The sequence below is a fragment of the Drosophila ananassae genome, chromosome 3R (assembly GCF_017639315.1).
Source record: "Drosophila ananassae strain 14024-0371.13 chromosome 3R, ASM1763931v2, whole genome shotgun sequence".
Lineage (NCBI taxonomy): Eukaryota > Metazoa > Arthropoda > Insecta > Diptera > Drosophilidae > Drosophila > Drosophila ananassae.
Genome location: NC_057930.1, coordinates 21,021,321 through 21,037,272, shown reverse-complemented (window position 1 = coordinate 21,037,272; position 15,952 = coordinate 21,021,321). Strand labels below are relative to the sequence as shown.

The window sequence follows — 15,952 nt, the reverse complement described above, 5'->3', positions numbered from 1 at the left end:
TGCCGCTGACTTTCCTTCGCCGACAGTTATTAGGCCTAAATGCAGAAGCGTTTGCGCCGATGTTCGGCTCATTAGCAGCTGGCCAAAAAGGTCTCAGCATTGGCAATAATCGTGAACCATTTGCTGATTTAGTCTAATGACCATGAAGCTTTCGAGTTTCCCCAAAAAGTCTATCGAAGGATCTAACTTTTGATTAACTTAATAATCCTGTAGAATAAATAATAAACTAATAAGAATTGTAGTCACAAAAGCGAGCTACAGAGCTAATTAAAATATAATTAAGCAATTTAAACACGTATAATATTCATACCCAGGTACAGGCCTTTAAATATCAAGCCCAGAACATCTATTTAGGTTATTTGGCAGACCATACTATAATTTAGCTCGAAGTTGGCCAAATTCAAAACATAAATTTGAAAACTTATCTATGCCAGCGGATCGTGAGCTTGTTTCTTTCGTGGTGTTTCAATGTTTTCGGGGCTCGAGGTTCGCAGTTCCCGGTTTGCAGATCGCAGTTCGCAGCTTGGAGCTGACTACATCTGACAAGTGTTAATTGAATTCATGTCGCTGGTAATCATAATAATAATAACAATATCATGTTGTGCTCGGATCCCTCTCGACTCTGTGGCTCGAGCGCCCCAAGACAAGCGCTTGCCGAGCTTTTGATGTCGGCTCTCGATGTCTTTCCGTCTATCCGCCCGGACTGTCCTCACTGTCTTTCTGTCTGGTTGTCTGTTGCCCGGCATCGTTATAAATTACTCAATTAATGTCAGCGTTTATGTCAGCGCTGCGCCATATAGCCGATCGGAACCGATCCGTGCCGTTCCTGGCGAAAAGTCTGGCACCCCCCCTTTCGGGGGCCCTGCGGCCCAAGTAGATAGGCGCATGCAGATAGTACACATAGATATGACATGATAATGGGGCATGTTTAGTGGCTGTCGTCGGTTTAATTAAAAACGGCTTTATGCATAAAAACAAAAAAAAGGAACAGGCATTGAGCCACGGCACTTGGCTGACAAGTTGCGCAACTTGACACTTGCAAAGAGGGCGAAAAGAGCGAACGGGCTGTTTCCTGAGCCCTTTGCGGCAAGTTCGTTGCCTAAGTCTTTGGTTTCGCTCCTCGCCACTCGACACAAAAAACGTGGCAAAATATGATTTTTGTTTTGTTTTTTAAGGGAAGTTTTTTATTTTTATGTGTTATTTTTCATCTTATATATTTTTTTTCTTGATCTTAGGTTTTGTTCGCAACTACTGCTGCTGAAAAGCAAAATGTCAATTTGTGACTGGATGGCTTTTGTCTTTTTTGACGCCCTCTCAATGGCGACGACGGCGGCGGGTTGAACACCCACGCCCTCACCTCCTTTTTAATGGTACTTTCACTTAAAAAAGCACTGCCTGCCAAATGCCCTTCATAGACCTGATACCCTTACAAAATAGAATAAAATAATTTTAAGTGGTGATTTCGAACTAGTTTCGCTTGTAAGCCAAAATCTTGTCAAAATATTTAATAGTCTAAAAAAAATATTCCAAATTCCCAGGCATGCATACAAATAAGTTTGTTATTGTAAATGAATATGTTCTAATCAATTATTTATAAAGAGCATTTGCTTGTTCGACTGCTACCATTTAAAATGCCCGCCAGCCAGAGGAAACTAATATGCGGCACGGGGCCAATATAGAATCTTTTGCCTATCGCCTTTGGTGTGTTGTAATAAGAATAAATCCGATTTCAGTGTCTACGGCAAGTGAGCAGAACAACAGTTTCTCTGCAATCGAATGTGCGGGTTGAACCGCCAACCGAGAAATCCACAGCCGAGGCGCTAAAAGAACAATGTGTCATAGCCATATTCGTGGTATTTAAAAGAACTTTTGTTAATGCTCATATATGTATCAGTATATATTTTTTTTTCAAGCACTTAGCGCGCTGACAAGTTGAAGCTTTGCGTGGAACGTGGTCAGGTAGAGTTCGGATCTCGCGAGGTGCCTCATGGGGTTTGCAGGACACATTTAAGTTTTGATATGTGCTGTCTGTCGCCTGATGACGGATTTCTTTTCAGAGGTGGCTTTTTGTTTCTTATTTTTTTTCAGAGTCACCCGGTGTGGGTGGCCCACACACCTATGGCGAAAACCAGAGGCTTGGTGCAATTGTTTGTGGCCGCCGGCGCCTCAGTACCATATCCCAGTTCGAATTCGAACCGGAGTCCACCACTTTGGGTTTGCGTATTAATTTTAAATTGCTTTTTCTCTCGCTGCGGTGGTTAGATTAAGCTTATTTCCGTATTGTTGAAGTTTAAGTATTGCTTTGGCGGTTTGAATTAATTAGCCGCCGCGAAACAAAGTCTCTCTGCCTGTTCCTTTGCATTTTGTATTTATTACTTTAAAGCTTATGAGTTTATGATTCTGTGTGCGGTCGAATCGGTAACGCCAACGCACTCAAATTTGAATTTCATATCTCCAACAGAAACTGAAACCGAAACCGATTCCTGAATCCAAATCCAAGCGAGACAATGGTAATTATTAATAATGCAAATAATTATATCGATTCCATTTCAGGGGCGTTGTCTGCATGTGATTTGTTGAAAAGGTTCTCTTTGATATTATTATTATATTTTTTGTTGTCGGATTCGGTTCGCTTTGATCGCCTGGCAGTGTGGGGAAAAAAAGTTCTCATTTGGCTTTTGCCACTTGATGATTTTTTCCTCAGTTCTGTTTCGGTTTTTATGTTTTGTGGCTAATTTGCCTGCGCTGCATTTTGGTTTCCTTTTGATTAATTTGACGTCGACGAGTGCACGGCATCGGATTTATGACTTGGTCAAGACTTATTTTTCGGTCAGTTCTGTTGAAGTGTTGCGAGAACATACGTTGAGTGTATATTGAGGTGTGGCATGAGTTATGAACCAGCCATATTGTCTTGCTTTTGGCTAATCATGGCTGTCTGGACTTCTAGAACTTGGAAATGGGTCCCAAAAACCACAGCTTTTGAATAAAATGTAATGAAAAATTGTATAATAAGGGTAGGTCCTAGAAATATCAGTTTAAATACTTTTATTGTGATAATATTTATCTGAAATGACTGTCATTCTCTCAACATTATTTAAGCTCCTTAACCTTTTTTGCTTTTCGATTGAACCGCCCTTACTTCATCCGCCCAGCTATTGCCAAACCTGGCTAATCTAAGCTAGAGCCAAAGTCGATTGCCCAGAGCCCCAGTGACTTGGCTTAAACGTTTTGTTGGCAGCATTTCAAAAAACACGACGATTAGATCTTAATACAGAAAATGGCGTTACTCAACACACGATCGGCAGCGGCTCGAGCTGGGAACAATCATAATTAAATATTAATTTACACTCGGCGCGTTAAGCAAACAACACGTACAGCTTAGCGACCGTAAAAAACACACTAAACTACAACAACACCAATACCTGTACTTATAGCCGATAAAATACAAAAACAATGGATATATATATATTTTTTTTTTGTATGTACAGCTGGGTTGTTTGGCGCGGCGCCTGATAATAATATTCCATAATTTGTTTCATGTGCCGATTGAAATTATTAAATATTAATTTTCAACGAGTGGGGGGCGCCGAAACGTGTCTTGAATTCCTGAATTTAAATATTACTAATATTTTTTGAAAATCAATTTGATAGGAAAAATGCAATTTTAAATGCATTTTGAGCGATCGAAGATTAATTAAACTGCCACGCTGAGGAAGTTTTTTGAGATTATGGCCGGGCCCACAAAAAAAAATGGATTTAGAAAAAGAACAGGGCGTGCTGGCACTTGGCCATCGACATCGAAAACCTTGGCCTCAACCAAATGCCAATTAAGCCAGCACTGCACGTAACCGCAATAAATGAAATTCGAGCAACATGGAAAACCATTTTCGGTTCTTGTGTTTTTCCGCTTTATTTTTCGGCCATTGATTTTTCCATTCTGTTGTATTTCGGCGGCCCCATAAATTAGCACTCTAAACGATTGCCTGGCACTTGTCACCAGGCCCCCGTCTAATTTAACCTTTGACCAAATGCCGCTACCATGTGCGTTCCCCCCAAAAGGGGGCGTGGCCGCTGTTTGTGCCGCTGTAAAATGCGGCAACAGCCAGCACCAGCAGCACGCGCACACCAAATCCAAGTCATAGTTCCAGGAGGCGGCCGAGAAGGTGGCGGGGGGTGGACCCCAGGGGTGGGGCGTTGAATCAGACTGTCCCGGGTTCTATCCAGTTAGCTGGCTGTCTGGCAAATGCAATATGACTTTCAAGTGGCGGCTCTGTGGCGTGGTTTCCTAATAGACGAAAAGCTACCGCTTGGCCAGGTCGCAGTCGGAAGCGGATTTCAGGTAAACCAACTGGAAAATGCCCTTAAAAAATAGGATACATTATTTTATAAATTATGCAACTAACTCAATCATTTAGAAAATTTAGAAAATTATATCAAAATCCAATGATAGCTAGCAAACTATAATTAGTTGGTTAGTGGTGTATGAAATATAGATAGAAGCATAGTTCCTTTTTGAGGATAATAATATGCTTAGATAAAAAAGTAAAAAAATTCTTATTATAACTCTTACAATATTCTTCAGTCCCCTATTTGTTAGAGTAAAAATCTTACAAACAAAAAGTAAACTGGAAGTTGTAGAGCGTTAAAAACTGCGTGGACGGCATTTAAAATAATGCGAGTGAGTTGAGCAGAGTTTTGGATAGGGGGATTACCGAGGGGTAGCTCCAGTCCCCAGCTCCAGTTGGCTTTAGCCTCAGACGTATATAAAGTAAGGTGCGGCTGGGCTGCAGTGCGGAAAAACGGCAAAGTCGCAGCGTCAACTGGAGAACGCGTTTAATTGAACTCGCTGGATAATGCACAGAAAAATCTATTTATATTTAAAACAATAACTAAAATATATATTTTTTTCGATATTAAATCTTTTAACTAACTAAAAATATTGTTGTTGATATAGGTTTTAACTTTAAAATATAAATAAAATTAAAAATAAATTAGCCTTATTTTCCTGTGTCCTTTTGGCTGCCCACTAGCGCCATCTAGCTGCGTACGGCTGTATTACGAGCCGGCTGCAACTTGTTGTTGTTGCTATTGTTGCAACTTGATTTTCTGTGGCAGACCCGAAAACAAAAATCGATGATTCATCGCCGGGTTTGTTGTTTTGAGTGGATTTCGCCAACTGCAATAGGCCCCACAATAATACTAGACGTTGTTGGCGCTTGCCGCCTGCTGTTGCTCCTATTGTTGTTGCTGTTGCTGATGTTGCTAGTTGCAAGTTGCTGGCTGGTGGCTGGCTGGTGACGCAGTTGCAGTTGCAGTTGCAGCTGCGCCAATTCTCCTCCAGTTTGCCGTTTGCATTTCGGCGCTTTACGTTCAAAACAATTATTATTCTGGCAATTAATTTTGATTTAAGCAGCGATTTTCAATACATTTTTATACATATAAACAGCTATATATATATATGGATTTCGGAGGTTTTTTATATTTTTTATGCGATTATTGCCCCCCGCCAAGTGAGTCTTTGAATGTCTCGATCTGTGGATTTTTATAATATGATTGCAGCTATAAATAAGAGACACCTACGATGCTTTTTTGGAGATTGCATCTTCGAGATTGGGATTTGATTGGATTAGAGATGATTTTTTAGGTAAACAAAAGATATTTTTAAATAATTTTATTAAATAAAAAGTTTGAGAATCTTAAACCACAATTAATAAAATCCAAAATTTGCTTCTTACATATTTTTTATTTATTAAAAAAATTAAATTAAATGCAAGTAATTAGTGGCTACCTTCACCATATTTACATGCTTAAATCATAAATTTAAACTAAAAATAAATTAAGATATTCAAATTATAAGTAGTACTAGCTAGTTGGTTTTATTCTCTGGCACCATTTCGATCTGTACACTCCTCAGTTTCAACAACAGCCTAACTATAATACAAAGTTCTTTCAACGAAAACAATCTGCAACAATGGACCCTAAAACTATAAACTTTGATATGCGGGGGATAATAATTTAGAGAAGTACTATTTAATAAGTTAATCCGATAACCTAGAGACCCTAAGAGGCAATATAATTGCCCTGACTAATTTTTGGCACTGACTGTTAATTCCCTGCTTCTGACTTTGGCTTCTATGACTCTAGTTTGTAGATGGGCTGGGCGCTGTGGTGGGGGTAGTCTCCGTTGTCCTCCTCCTCCCCGTTGCTGCTGCCCACACTGCCCGTGTAGTACATTTGATGGCTGTTGCCACCAGCGGCGTCCTCGTATCCCTGCAGATGCTGCTGCAACTGGTGCTGGTCGAAGCCATTGGTGGTGGCATGGCCGTTCGCCTCGTTCTGGCAGCCGCTCTGCAAGTGCTTGGCCAGCAAGGACATGCGCGAAAAGGACTTGGTGCAGGTGGGGCAGGAGTACTTCTTCACATCCGAATGGGTTTGCATGTGAGCCCGCAGATTGGAGCGATCGGCAAAGGCCCGATTGCAATGCTGGCAGCTGAAGGGTTTCTCCCCGGTGTGGTGCGGATGTGTCCTTGCAAGAGCCACGGGCGGGAGAAGGCCTTGCCGCAGATGGGGCACTTGCAGGGCAGGGTGTGGGTGCGGATGTGCATCTTGAGCGCACCCAGGGACACGTAGGTCTTGTCGCAGTTCTTGCAACTGAACACCTTCTTCACCTGGTTCCCCTCGGCGGCAGGACAATGGAACTGCTGATGCTTCGAGAGGCCCGAGTAGGTGGAGTAGCTCTTGCCACAGTCCTGGCAGTGGTATCGCGGCACTCCCACCGGCTTCTGCATGCTCTGGGCGGAGGCCACATTGGCCGCCTGGATCAGGGCCGAAGCCTGGTCTGTGCAGAACTCCGTTGATCCACAATGGGTGCCGATCCTCCCGGCTGACTCCTGATGATCTTGTACTCCGTGCTTTCGTAGGCGTGACTCTGCTGATGCTTCACCAGGCCGGCGTATGTGGCGTAGCATTTGTTGCACTGCTGGCACTGGTAGTACAAGTCGTTGCTGCTCTTGATTTTCAGCTGATTGAGGTCCTGGTTTTCCTGGTCCTCGTGCTCCATGTCCTGGGCACTGGGTGGCATTTGTGGCTGAATGTTCTGCATGCTCAGCAGAGCCCTGGCCACGTTCTGTATGTCATGTTCTCACTCAGGACCCGTCTTTGGGTCACGGAGAGATCTTCGGTTCGGCGACAGATGGGGGTGGGGTGTAATACAAGTTTTGTGGCACGGGAGGCACTTCCTCTTTGATGGAAGGGCATCTTCATGCAGTCCTCGTACTCTGCTATGCTCTTCAGCAGATTATTGTTGTAGTTACGCAGCGGATAGTTTTCCTGATCCTGTTCCGGCTCCGGTTCTGGCTCGGCTTCCGGCTCCATCACCTCCTCCTCGGGCGGCAACTCAAACTCCCCGTAGCCCAAGCGCGCCAAACTCTTGGCGATTTCCTCGCGTGTGAAAACATCCGGAAAAGCCCGGGCGATTTCCCGGGTCTCCTCCCAAATGCGACGGGCCAGTTGCTCTTTGGTTTGGTTCATGGCAGCATCGAATCGCTTCCTTAGGGCGGCAGGGACATGTTGCGCCTCCGGGTTCTCCTTTACGGGCCAATGAGCCTCCGGTTCCGGCCTCACAGACCAATGCGGCTCAAAGGGAACTGCTGCTGAAGCCACACTTAAATCCACAGGACCTTCATCTGTTTTAGAGAAAGAGTTTCAATTAGTTTTTGGACAAAATTTAGAAGTCTGGTTTCCAAAACCCACCATGACTGAGATGATCCTCCTGGTAGGACTCCTCCTTCATCATTATCGGACGCTTCTTGAGCGGACAACGGCTGTACTTGAGTTTATCCATTATGTCTTGGTAGTATCCTTAGAACACAGATCACCGATCACTGGTCACTACTTTATACTTTTTGTATTTAATACCGTCTTCTAAAATTAAATCACTGCTCATTGGCGTCTCGATCGCCTGGAGTTCCTCGTACGAATGATGCAACCCGGAAAGGATCTCTAACGATTTTATAGACTCCCGATCAACCCCCTGGCTGTGGCAGGATCAGGATCTGCAACCCCCTTTGGCAAAGGATCTTGGCATTTACCTACTTCCGATGTCGCCGGAGGGGATTCTGTAAATTCAACCCCGAAATCCACACGAGCCAGAGAAAGATCCACAGCTGCAGATACAGCTGCAGATCGGCTGGAAAGAGACGGTGTAACAAAACAGAAAGAGAAGGGATGAAGCGGCACCGTCAACAAATCTGTGTGTAAAAAGCCAGCACGTGCCATAGGCCTCTCTTTGCGATCAGTGAGCGATCGCCACCAGCTGCCTCTCCGGCAGACCACCTCTATATATATTCCGTATTTCCCCTGATTTTTCATGGTATCGGTGAGAGCGGCAGCTGGTGGCAAGCTTATTATATAGAAGAGTATATAGACGACCAACTGGCATAGCAAGTTTATTTATAAACCTCTTTCGGGTCCGCCTTGTGCGATCACCTTTATGTCGGGAAGCTCTCTTTTAATTTACTTCGGGAGCAGGTGAGCTTCATGACCCGCTCTTTGGAGCTCAGCTAAGAGAGGAGCTTTCCTTGAGAGACTCCATCTCTTGGTTTGGGGGGCTCTCTTGTTTCAGTTCTCACACGTTTCTCCTTCTTTGGGGAGACTTAAGAGTCTTTTTGGCGGCCTAGTCTTAAGAGGGATCGTACAGAGATCGTTTTGTTTAAGCAGCTTATGGCCCAAATAATCCTAGACTTGGCTCAAACGATCGGCTTTTCCACTCGATGAGTCAGTACAAAATTTGTTTTCATGTAAGGATTTTCCAGTTAGTTGCATTTTGTCAATAGTTTTATAAACTTTCAAAACCAATAAGAATCAAAAGTATTTTTTAAGCTTAACAGATGATTTGGGATAATTGAATAGATTTTTGAGGTTAATATTACACATTTTAGAAAAATACATATATCACAATTTTGGAGGAGATCTTCAGTTTACCAACAAGATTCGAAATTATTCCTATGGTTTCATTTCCAATAACTGATCTACAGGTTTGTTAAATCTTTTCCCTAAAATGAAGCCATAATTCCAAGGAATTGAATTTAAAAAAAAATAATCTGTAAGCTTTTTTATTGATTTATTTTGGATAAGGATCCTCCAGAGAGGCAGCTGGCAAAATATCAGCACGTGACATGCATTTCCATTGAACCAAAATACCGCCTGCCGGCGGAACACAATGCATCCCACTCAGATGTCCACAAAAATATTAATCAACGGAAACAAACAACGCCGAGATCTAAGGTAAATCATCAACCTTTACCCGGACCATTGTTCCGGTTATCGTCCCTCGCAACCCACCGCATATCGCATACTATACCTATGTATTTATGTATAGTTTTAGGTGCACTCCGGCGCAAAATAAAAATAAACCCCTAACGGCCGTGAAATTGAAGGATATCGCCAGATGGCGAGATCAGGAACCGAGATCCACTTCCACCCCAAAATGGGCAATGTGCCCCGGCAGTTACCTGGCTTTTGCATTCTTCTATTTATTATTTAGCCCCTCGCCGAGTGCCTTGGAATGCGCCAAAATAGAGGAGAGTGGTATGTGCAGAACTACCTGCGGAGACTGTCCCACCCCGAAAAGGAATCCACAGCCTCACCTCACCAGACAACCTTCGCCAGGATCATAACACAAAAGTGGTGGTGGCTGCTGGTGGTGGTGGCTGAAATGCAGTTTTCGACGTTACTTTCATGGCCAACCCCTCGGATGTCTGGAAGAAATCTTTAAGAATAAACCCCCCGTTCATGCCTCTTGTATTCCCGCATCTGCCGACTGTGACACGTACCAACAAGGAACTGATTTCGTCCTTGTTCCTTGGTCCTTGTTTGGCGCCAAAAAATCCTGTAACAACCGGTGTGCTCACCTTGGTGAAGCCTATTTCTGTGATACGTGATCTCTGTGACGTTAAAAATAAGAAATGATAATTGATTTTGTACGCAAAAGTGCATTTGAATTTTTAATTAACTGCTGAGGAATTTATGAAGCCTTTAATGAATGTAGGACCCCAGATCATTATTAGTTATTTGATTTGATTAATGAAACATGTATGTTAATGGAAATGTCAACTCAGGGATTCAGAATAAGAAAGGTCTGTAGACTCTAGGGTCTAGGCTATTAAAAGAGAAACCTTTGCATTAAAAAGTATCTTAATATTGAAGTTTCAAAATTTATTATTTATTTTGAAATCCTTATTGAACTCCGATTCTTCTGTCAACTCACATATAACTTTCTTTACATCCATCACTTCCCATTGAAACTACGAGTTCAACTTCTTTTCCACTTTGCCAGGCCTAATAAGACTTCCCTCAGTTGAGGCAACAATGTGTGGTGTCATCAAACCCTCTGGTGGGGCAAAGCTAACTGCACATCACCTGGCAGGTAAACCGCAAACGCTAACTGTCCCGCACAGTCCCCCAGCACCAGCCCCAGCCCCAGCCCCATCCCACAGTGCTCCACAGCTGAGTGCCTCACTTCAAAGTGTCAAACGGCCGCACAGAGTCGCATAATGAAGTGCAAAATGTCATTAATTTGCCGCCGTCAAGGTGGCATTTGCTGCAAGAGTATCTGAGTTTCTAAGTATCTGAGTAACCGAGTTGGATGCAGCTGCACTCGGTCTGGGCTGGGACTTCGGACAAAAGAAAGTCGGGCGACGGCGTTAGGAAAAAGTATGCAGAAATCCAAAACGAATCCGATCCAGGCCGATCCGCTGGCCAAGACACACGCCGCCGCCACCACCGCCGCTGACTTTTGTCTCACATTGTCACGAGTTGAAGGTTTTTCAAGCCACTGAGCAGACAATGGATAATGGATATAGCTGGGATGGGATATACGTTTTGTTGGGGAAAAAATAGAAGAGGAAAAAAATGCGGCATGTCGACCAGACCGAGCTGCAATCAAAACAAGATCTTAGAACTATTGGCGCCTGATACCGACGATGTTCCATCCAGAGAGCTCCATCCCGAAGCTTCAAGCTCCGAGCTCCAGCTCCAGGTCAGTGAGCATAGGCGCCTCTTTTGAAATCCGATATTATTATCTGGCCTGCGTCGGACTGGTAACGGTAATTATAATCGAATAAAAGCAGACAAACAGCCAGTATCTGTATCTTCAAATGTATCTAAAGTTGGAGCTTCCGACGCCGCATAAATTAATCGGTAGACTAGAAGCTACGTCTATAATTCAAACTAATTTGTTTTATTGACAGCGTGTGCGCTTTCGGTTCTTTCATAGAGATCATGGAGAAAAAAAAATATATATAGAAAAAAAAACCCGAGACCCACCACACACAAATTGGTCAATTATAGAGGGTATAATATTCAACCGCAACTCTAAGGCGTGTTTCATTAGTCGAAGTGACAATAAATTAAGTTTCGACTACTAATTAAAATGCGCTCTGGCCACTCTTGAGATATTAATCTGCTGGGAAGCTTAGTTACCACAGACTTAGTTGATTCGTAGGGAGACCACCCGCCTGGCATTGGGGGAACAGAAGTAAAAAAAGATAGATCGATTCATTGATCGGAAGCTTTGGCGCTCTCATCTTTACAATCATAAGTTTATTTTTCTTTGTTAGCTTGTGATTTTATTTTCATAAATGAATCACGATAATAAATTGTTTATGTTTCTTTCCATTCGCGGCGACTCGAATCATGGGAGCTTCATGGGAAAAAGAGATTAACATCAGCGTTTATGTTAATGCAATGTTGAGACATCATAAAAATGAAATATTTGCCGCTTTATTAGTTTCCATCCACAAATAAAAAACCAAAACTCTGAATCACTTGCAAATATATTTGCATATTCTCCCATCTTCAGATAATTTTCGCTTATCAATGGCAAACATCCTTGAAGGGCACTCTGAAGTTCAAGTTCGCTTTTGGTTTGGGTTTAATGCCCTTAAGTGATTCCACTTCCACATTAAACAACAAATTTTAAATATTTTTTACAAATTTTTTATAAAAGTGTAAAGAAGTTGAATTTTACACATCTGCCTTTGAAAATACACATTCTTGGTATGCTAATTTGCTTGGTATGAAACGAGGATGTTGAACCGATTTACCGTCTTCCTGAAAAAACAGAATTTCAGAAATTAGTGATAGTTCAAGGACCACACCTAGCATATTAACTAAGAATAACCCCCTATGAGGACTAATCAATTAGGGTATTGAGTGTCTATTACTGGGTTTAACTATTCAATTAGAGTGCAAATGTTCCCATGACCGAACCAATTTACACTTGCAGGAACGTGAGAACAGCGAGACGAGAAGAGTAGGGTATCCTGCAGGGTGGAGGCGGTCAGGTCCATGGTCCGAGTCCTGCATCCTGTATCCCTGCAGGATTCTAGAGCCAATAAATAACTTACCCACGCTAGATGGTATACGGGTTCCGGTTGGATTTCAAACTTGGCGGCAGCAACTGGCCTAAGGGATGATCCTTTTAGCTGGTATTTGTTATTGGAATCACGTGACAAGTTGCAGGCCATGGTAAAGTTGCAAGGGGAGGGTTACCTCGCAGTGGTAGTGGGAACACGAAACTGAAATCATCCCACGGGATTCAATTTATGCGTGTTTGAATGTTTTTGATTGCGTACTGCTAATTCGAATAGAAGCCATCAGCTCCTGTACTCACCCCGCGGATGTCCTGACCATTTTTTTCTTCCTGGTGTTTTTGCGGGGAATCGACTTGGATAGTGAGCTTTCTATAGTGTCTCTAGCAGCCTTTTAAAGTGTAAAAACATTAAATTTAGTTACATTTTTTCAATTTAAATTTTATAATTTTTTTTTTGATTTTTTAGATTTTATATTTTTTTTCTTTATTCTTCTCATTTTTATTAGATTTTATATTTTTTGTCATATTTTTCGTTTTATATTTTTTTTTGGTTTTTTATTTCACGATTACATCCAGAATTTTTTCACTTTTATAATTTTGATGTGTTTTCTCTCCATCCCAGACACTGACTGACTGTATTCCGGGCTGAAGGGATTCAGGTCGACCTGACATTCAAAACCAAAGCCTACTTGTTCACCAAAAAAACATTGCTGGCCCCAGGGATTCTTGATTAAATAAATGACTTCCCTGGGGACCCGACTACTCCGTTTTTTCTCTGCCAAAAAAAACTAAAAACAGAAAACAGAAGCAAATGTCAATCTAATTATTACAAATGATTTTCGATTTATATTTTATGCTAATTTTGGACAGAAGCATATTCAAGCTGTCAGCATTGTATTTACATAAATTTGAGCTATGAAAATGTTTGAAATTATTGCATCTCGACGGCTCATCCCGGCATGCACCTGAACCCGGGCCTATCTGGCCAAACACTGTCCAAAAAGTGGGTCTATAAATACTGTCGGCGGGGAGGGGGTCGGCCATATAATTGATTTATGGCCAATGGATTGCCGCACGCCCAAAAATCTCTCTGTTTTGAGTTGAGGGGTCGTCGTGGTAGCTACTAAATTTAGACACGGCTAAAACAACTAATTTAGGAGCGACTCCGGCAGCGTGTTCTTCAGTTTTGTCACGTTCATGGGCAAATGTTTTGCATGATCATTGGGGAAATGTGGGGAATGGGAACTGGGAACGGATCCCCCTCGAGAACGTGTCCGTTTGTTTGTTTTTTCCGAGGGAGTGAAGCCTCTGTCGCAGCCACTGTCACAATTGACACTGACAGTGCGGCAGGTACACGATCCCATCTCATTTCATCTCTGGAGTCTTCCGATCTCATGCCTATTCCCATTTCCCCGGTCAGGAACACCCCAGCTATCCAGGCTATCTATTCCGGAGACGTGCCGTTAAGTTGTCAGTGGGTGGGACACTTCGATCTCCATGTCGTCTATGGTCTCCATGTCTCCACAGCTCCATCTCCATCTCCATCTCCAGTTGCAGTTCCAGAGCAGGCACAGCGAAAGATTAATTGAACGTGCGCCAGCGAGTTATTAATCTTCTCGAGCTTAGGCGGAGCAAAGAGGCACTGAAAGAAATGTCTGACTTAAATTGTATTATAGCATTTGAAGAATAATAATCGGAGGTCACCATCCAGCATTTCCCATTTTAATCTATTGTGTTCTCCCTTGGTTTAACCTGAAGTTTTATACTTTTTAACTAATTATTCTCTGTGTACTCTTATCTATTGTTTCTAAAATATTGTATTCACTTCTTGGCGCTGCGGTGTCAGCTAATGGGACCCGCCACTTGAGCCTTGATTATCCCTCGCTCACATATGCAGCTGCCGATCTGTGCGCCGCCGCTTTTCTTCTCACTTTTTTATATATTGCATCTTATAAACTTATTTTTTGTCGGGTGCCCCTAATTTGTTTATGACTCTGATAATGCAATTTTTTACTTGCAACGATCGGGGGCAGCAATAACATAAATATATTCACTGATCTGCTGGGAGCAATTACCGGGTGAGCCATATTTTGTCACTTTTTTTCTGGGGCTTGGGCCTGAGACTTTTGGGTGAAAGTTGAGGCATTTTTATGGCAGAACATAATTTGAAACTCTGAGATTGTGGAGGATTGCCGAATTGGTATTTCATGAGATTGGGTATCACAGTGTCATACCTGGCTGGGCCTGGGTCTGGTCCTGGGCCTCGGATCAGCATTACACAAATCGAACAATGGCCAGTCATAGACTTAGAGGTCCCCCACCCAAAAGCGTAAAATAAATAATAGGCTGAGTGTATTGCGTAGCGATGAGCACATGCCACAGAACTTGCCCCATAAAACTGCGCAGCTGCTTCGCAATTTTTTGGTTTAGTGATTTCACAGGGCAATCCTGTCCCAACCCCCTCGGAATTCAATGGAAGAATTACGGAAAGGACCAGCTCTGATAGCCGAAGACTGAAATGCTCTTAAAGAAAGTCTTTTAAAGAAAGTTTTCTATTTAATAACTGGGGGTATAATAAAGAAATTCCATAAGAAAATACTTTTAAATTATTATATTTATATTAGAATATCGGATATTAAATATATCCTTTCCTTAAAGGGCATAAAAAATAACGTTCCTGGTTGGCAACTAAAAAACTCGGAATAGACGTCGTGAAGTTTCTGAAATTTTGTACTGAAATTGTAACACCTTGAGTCGCAATCAGAGATAATCACCACCGAACCTGGAACCGGAATATCAAGAGGGGAAGTTTTCGATTTTCGTGGAAGAGAACACCTGGATGCGAAACGGCGGACTCTAAGGTGCAAGTTTTCACTGTTTTGACGCACCGGTGTCTGCCACAGAAAATGAAATCTTCAAGAGGGTGAGGTGAGTGCTACACGGACAGAAAATCGAGGCACGTCTAACCCTATCTGTTGTGTAGCTTATCAAAAGGAATTAGTCCTAATAATACTTGTTTTTTCTTTGTGTAATTCGTTCATGTGTCATGGACAAACAATCGAACCTATAACTGGCTCGGCTTCCTTTGGCAAATGCCTATGCAAATAACCCGGAATAGAACCGATCGGAACGAACACTTGCGTCATCCTCGGTGCGTAAGCCCTGAATTAGATTTGATCCGATCGAAACGGATCGGAAGGTTAAGGGTAACCACTGAGGAAGGGTTGCCAGAGGAAGTGCACACCTTGCTCCATTAGCATAAAATTAACTCCGGACTCCGCTGCCTGAGTTTCCCACAGTGATGTGGACTTGTTTATTAACATGTGACAATTATGCTAAATGCAGGCCAGGAACTATCTTGATTACCATTAACCCTTAACCATTAACCCTACCCTTGTTATGATTTTCACTTTTCCGATTCTGATCCCGAACCGGATGCGCTTCTTAAGAGCGTACATGTGTGTTTCTGTGAATGCAATCAAGGATCAAGGGCAACTGGCAGGGAGTGCTAAGGATATGCAAATTTTATTTTGCCACCGACCGTGTAAATTACACTTGGACATGCCACGGTGCGGATAA

General features: G+C 42.6%; 1 protein-coding gene and 1 long non-coding RNA gene across 2 annotated transcripts; both read right to left on the bottom strand.

The window, feature by feature from the left end:
- Nucleotides 1-5,642: 5,642 nt before the first annotated feature.
- LOC6497348 (zinc finger protein 184) lies at nt 5,643-7,988 on the bottom strand. Its single transcript, XM_001962233.4, is given in 7 exon segments — nt 5,643-6,515; nt 6,518-6,856; nt 6,859-7,134; nt 7,137-7,178; nt 7,181-7,253; nt 7,255-7,685; nt 7,753-7,988. Coding segments are annotated over 7 exon segments (1,635 nt in total). The 5' UTR covers nt 7,844-7,988; the 3' UTR covers nt 5,643-6,132.
- Nucleotides 7,989-11,981: 3,993 nt separating this feature from the next.
- On the bottom strand, nt 11,982-13,001 carry LOC26515355. Its single transcript, XR_001408620.3, has 3 exons — nt 12,674-13,001; nt 12,408-12,578; nt 11,982-12,111 (listed from the first exon to the last, which is right to left on the bottom strand). It is a non-coding gene; the product is annotated as an uncharacterized LOC26515355 (long non-coding RNA).
- Nucleotides 13,002-15,952: the final 2,951 nt, after the last annotated feature.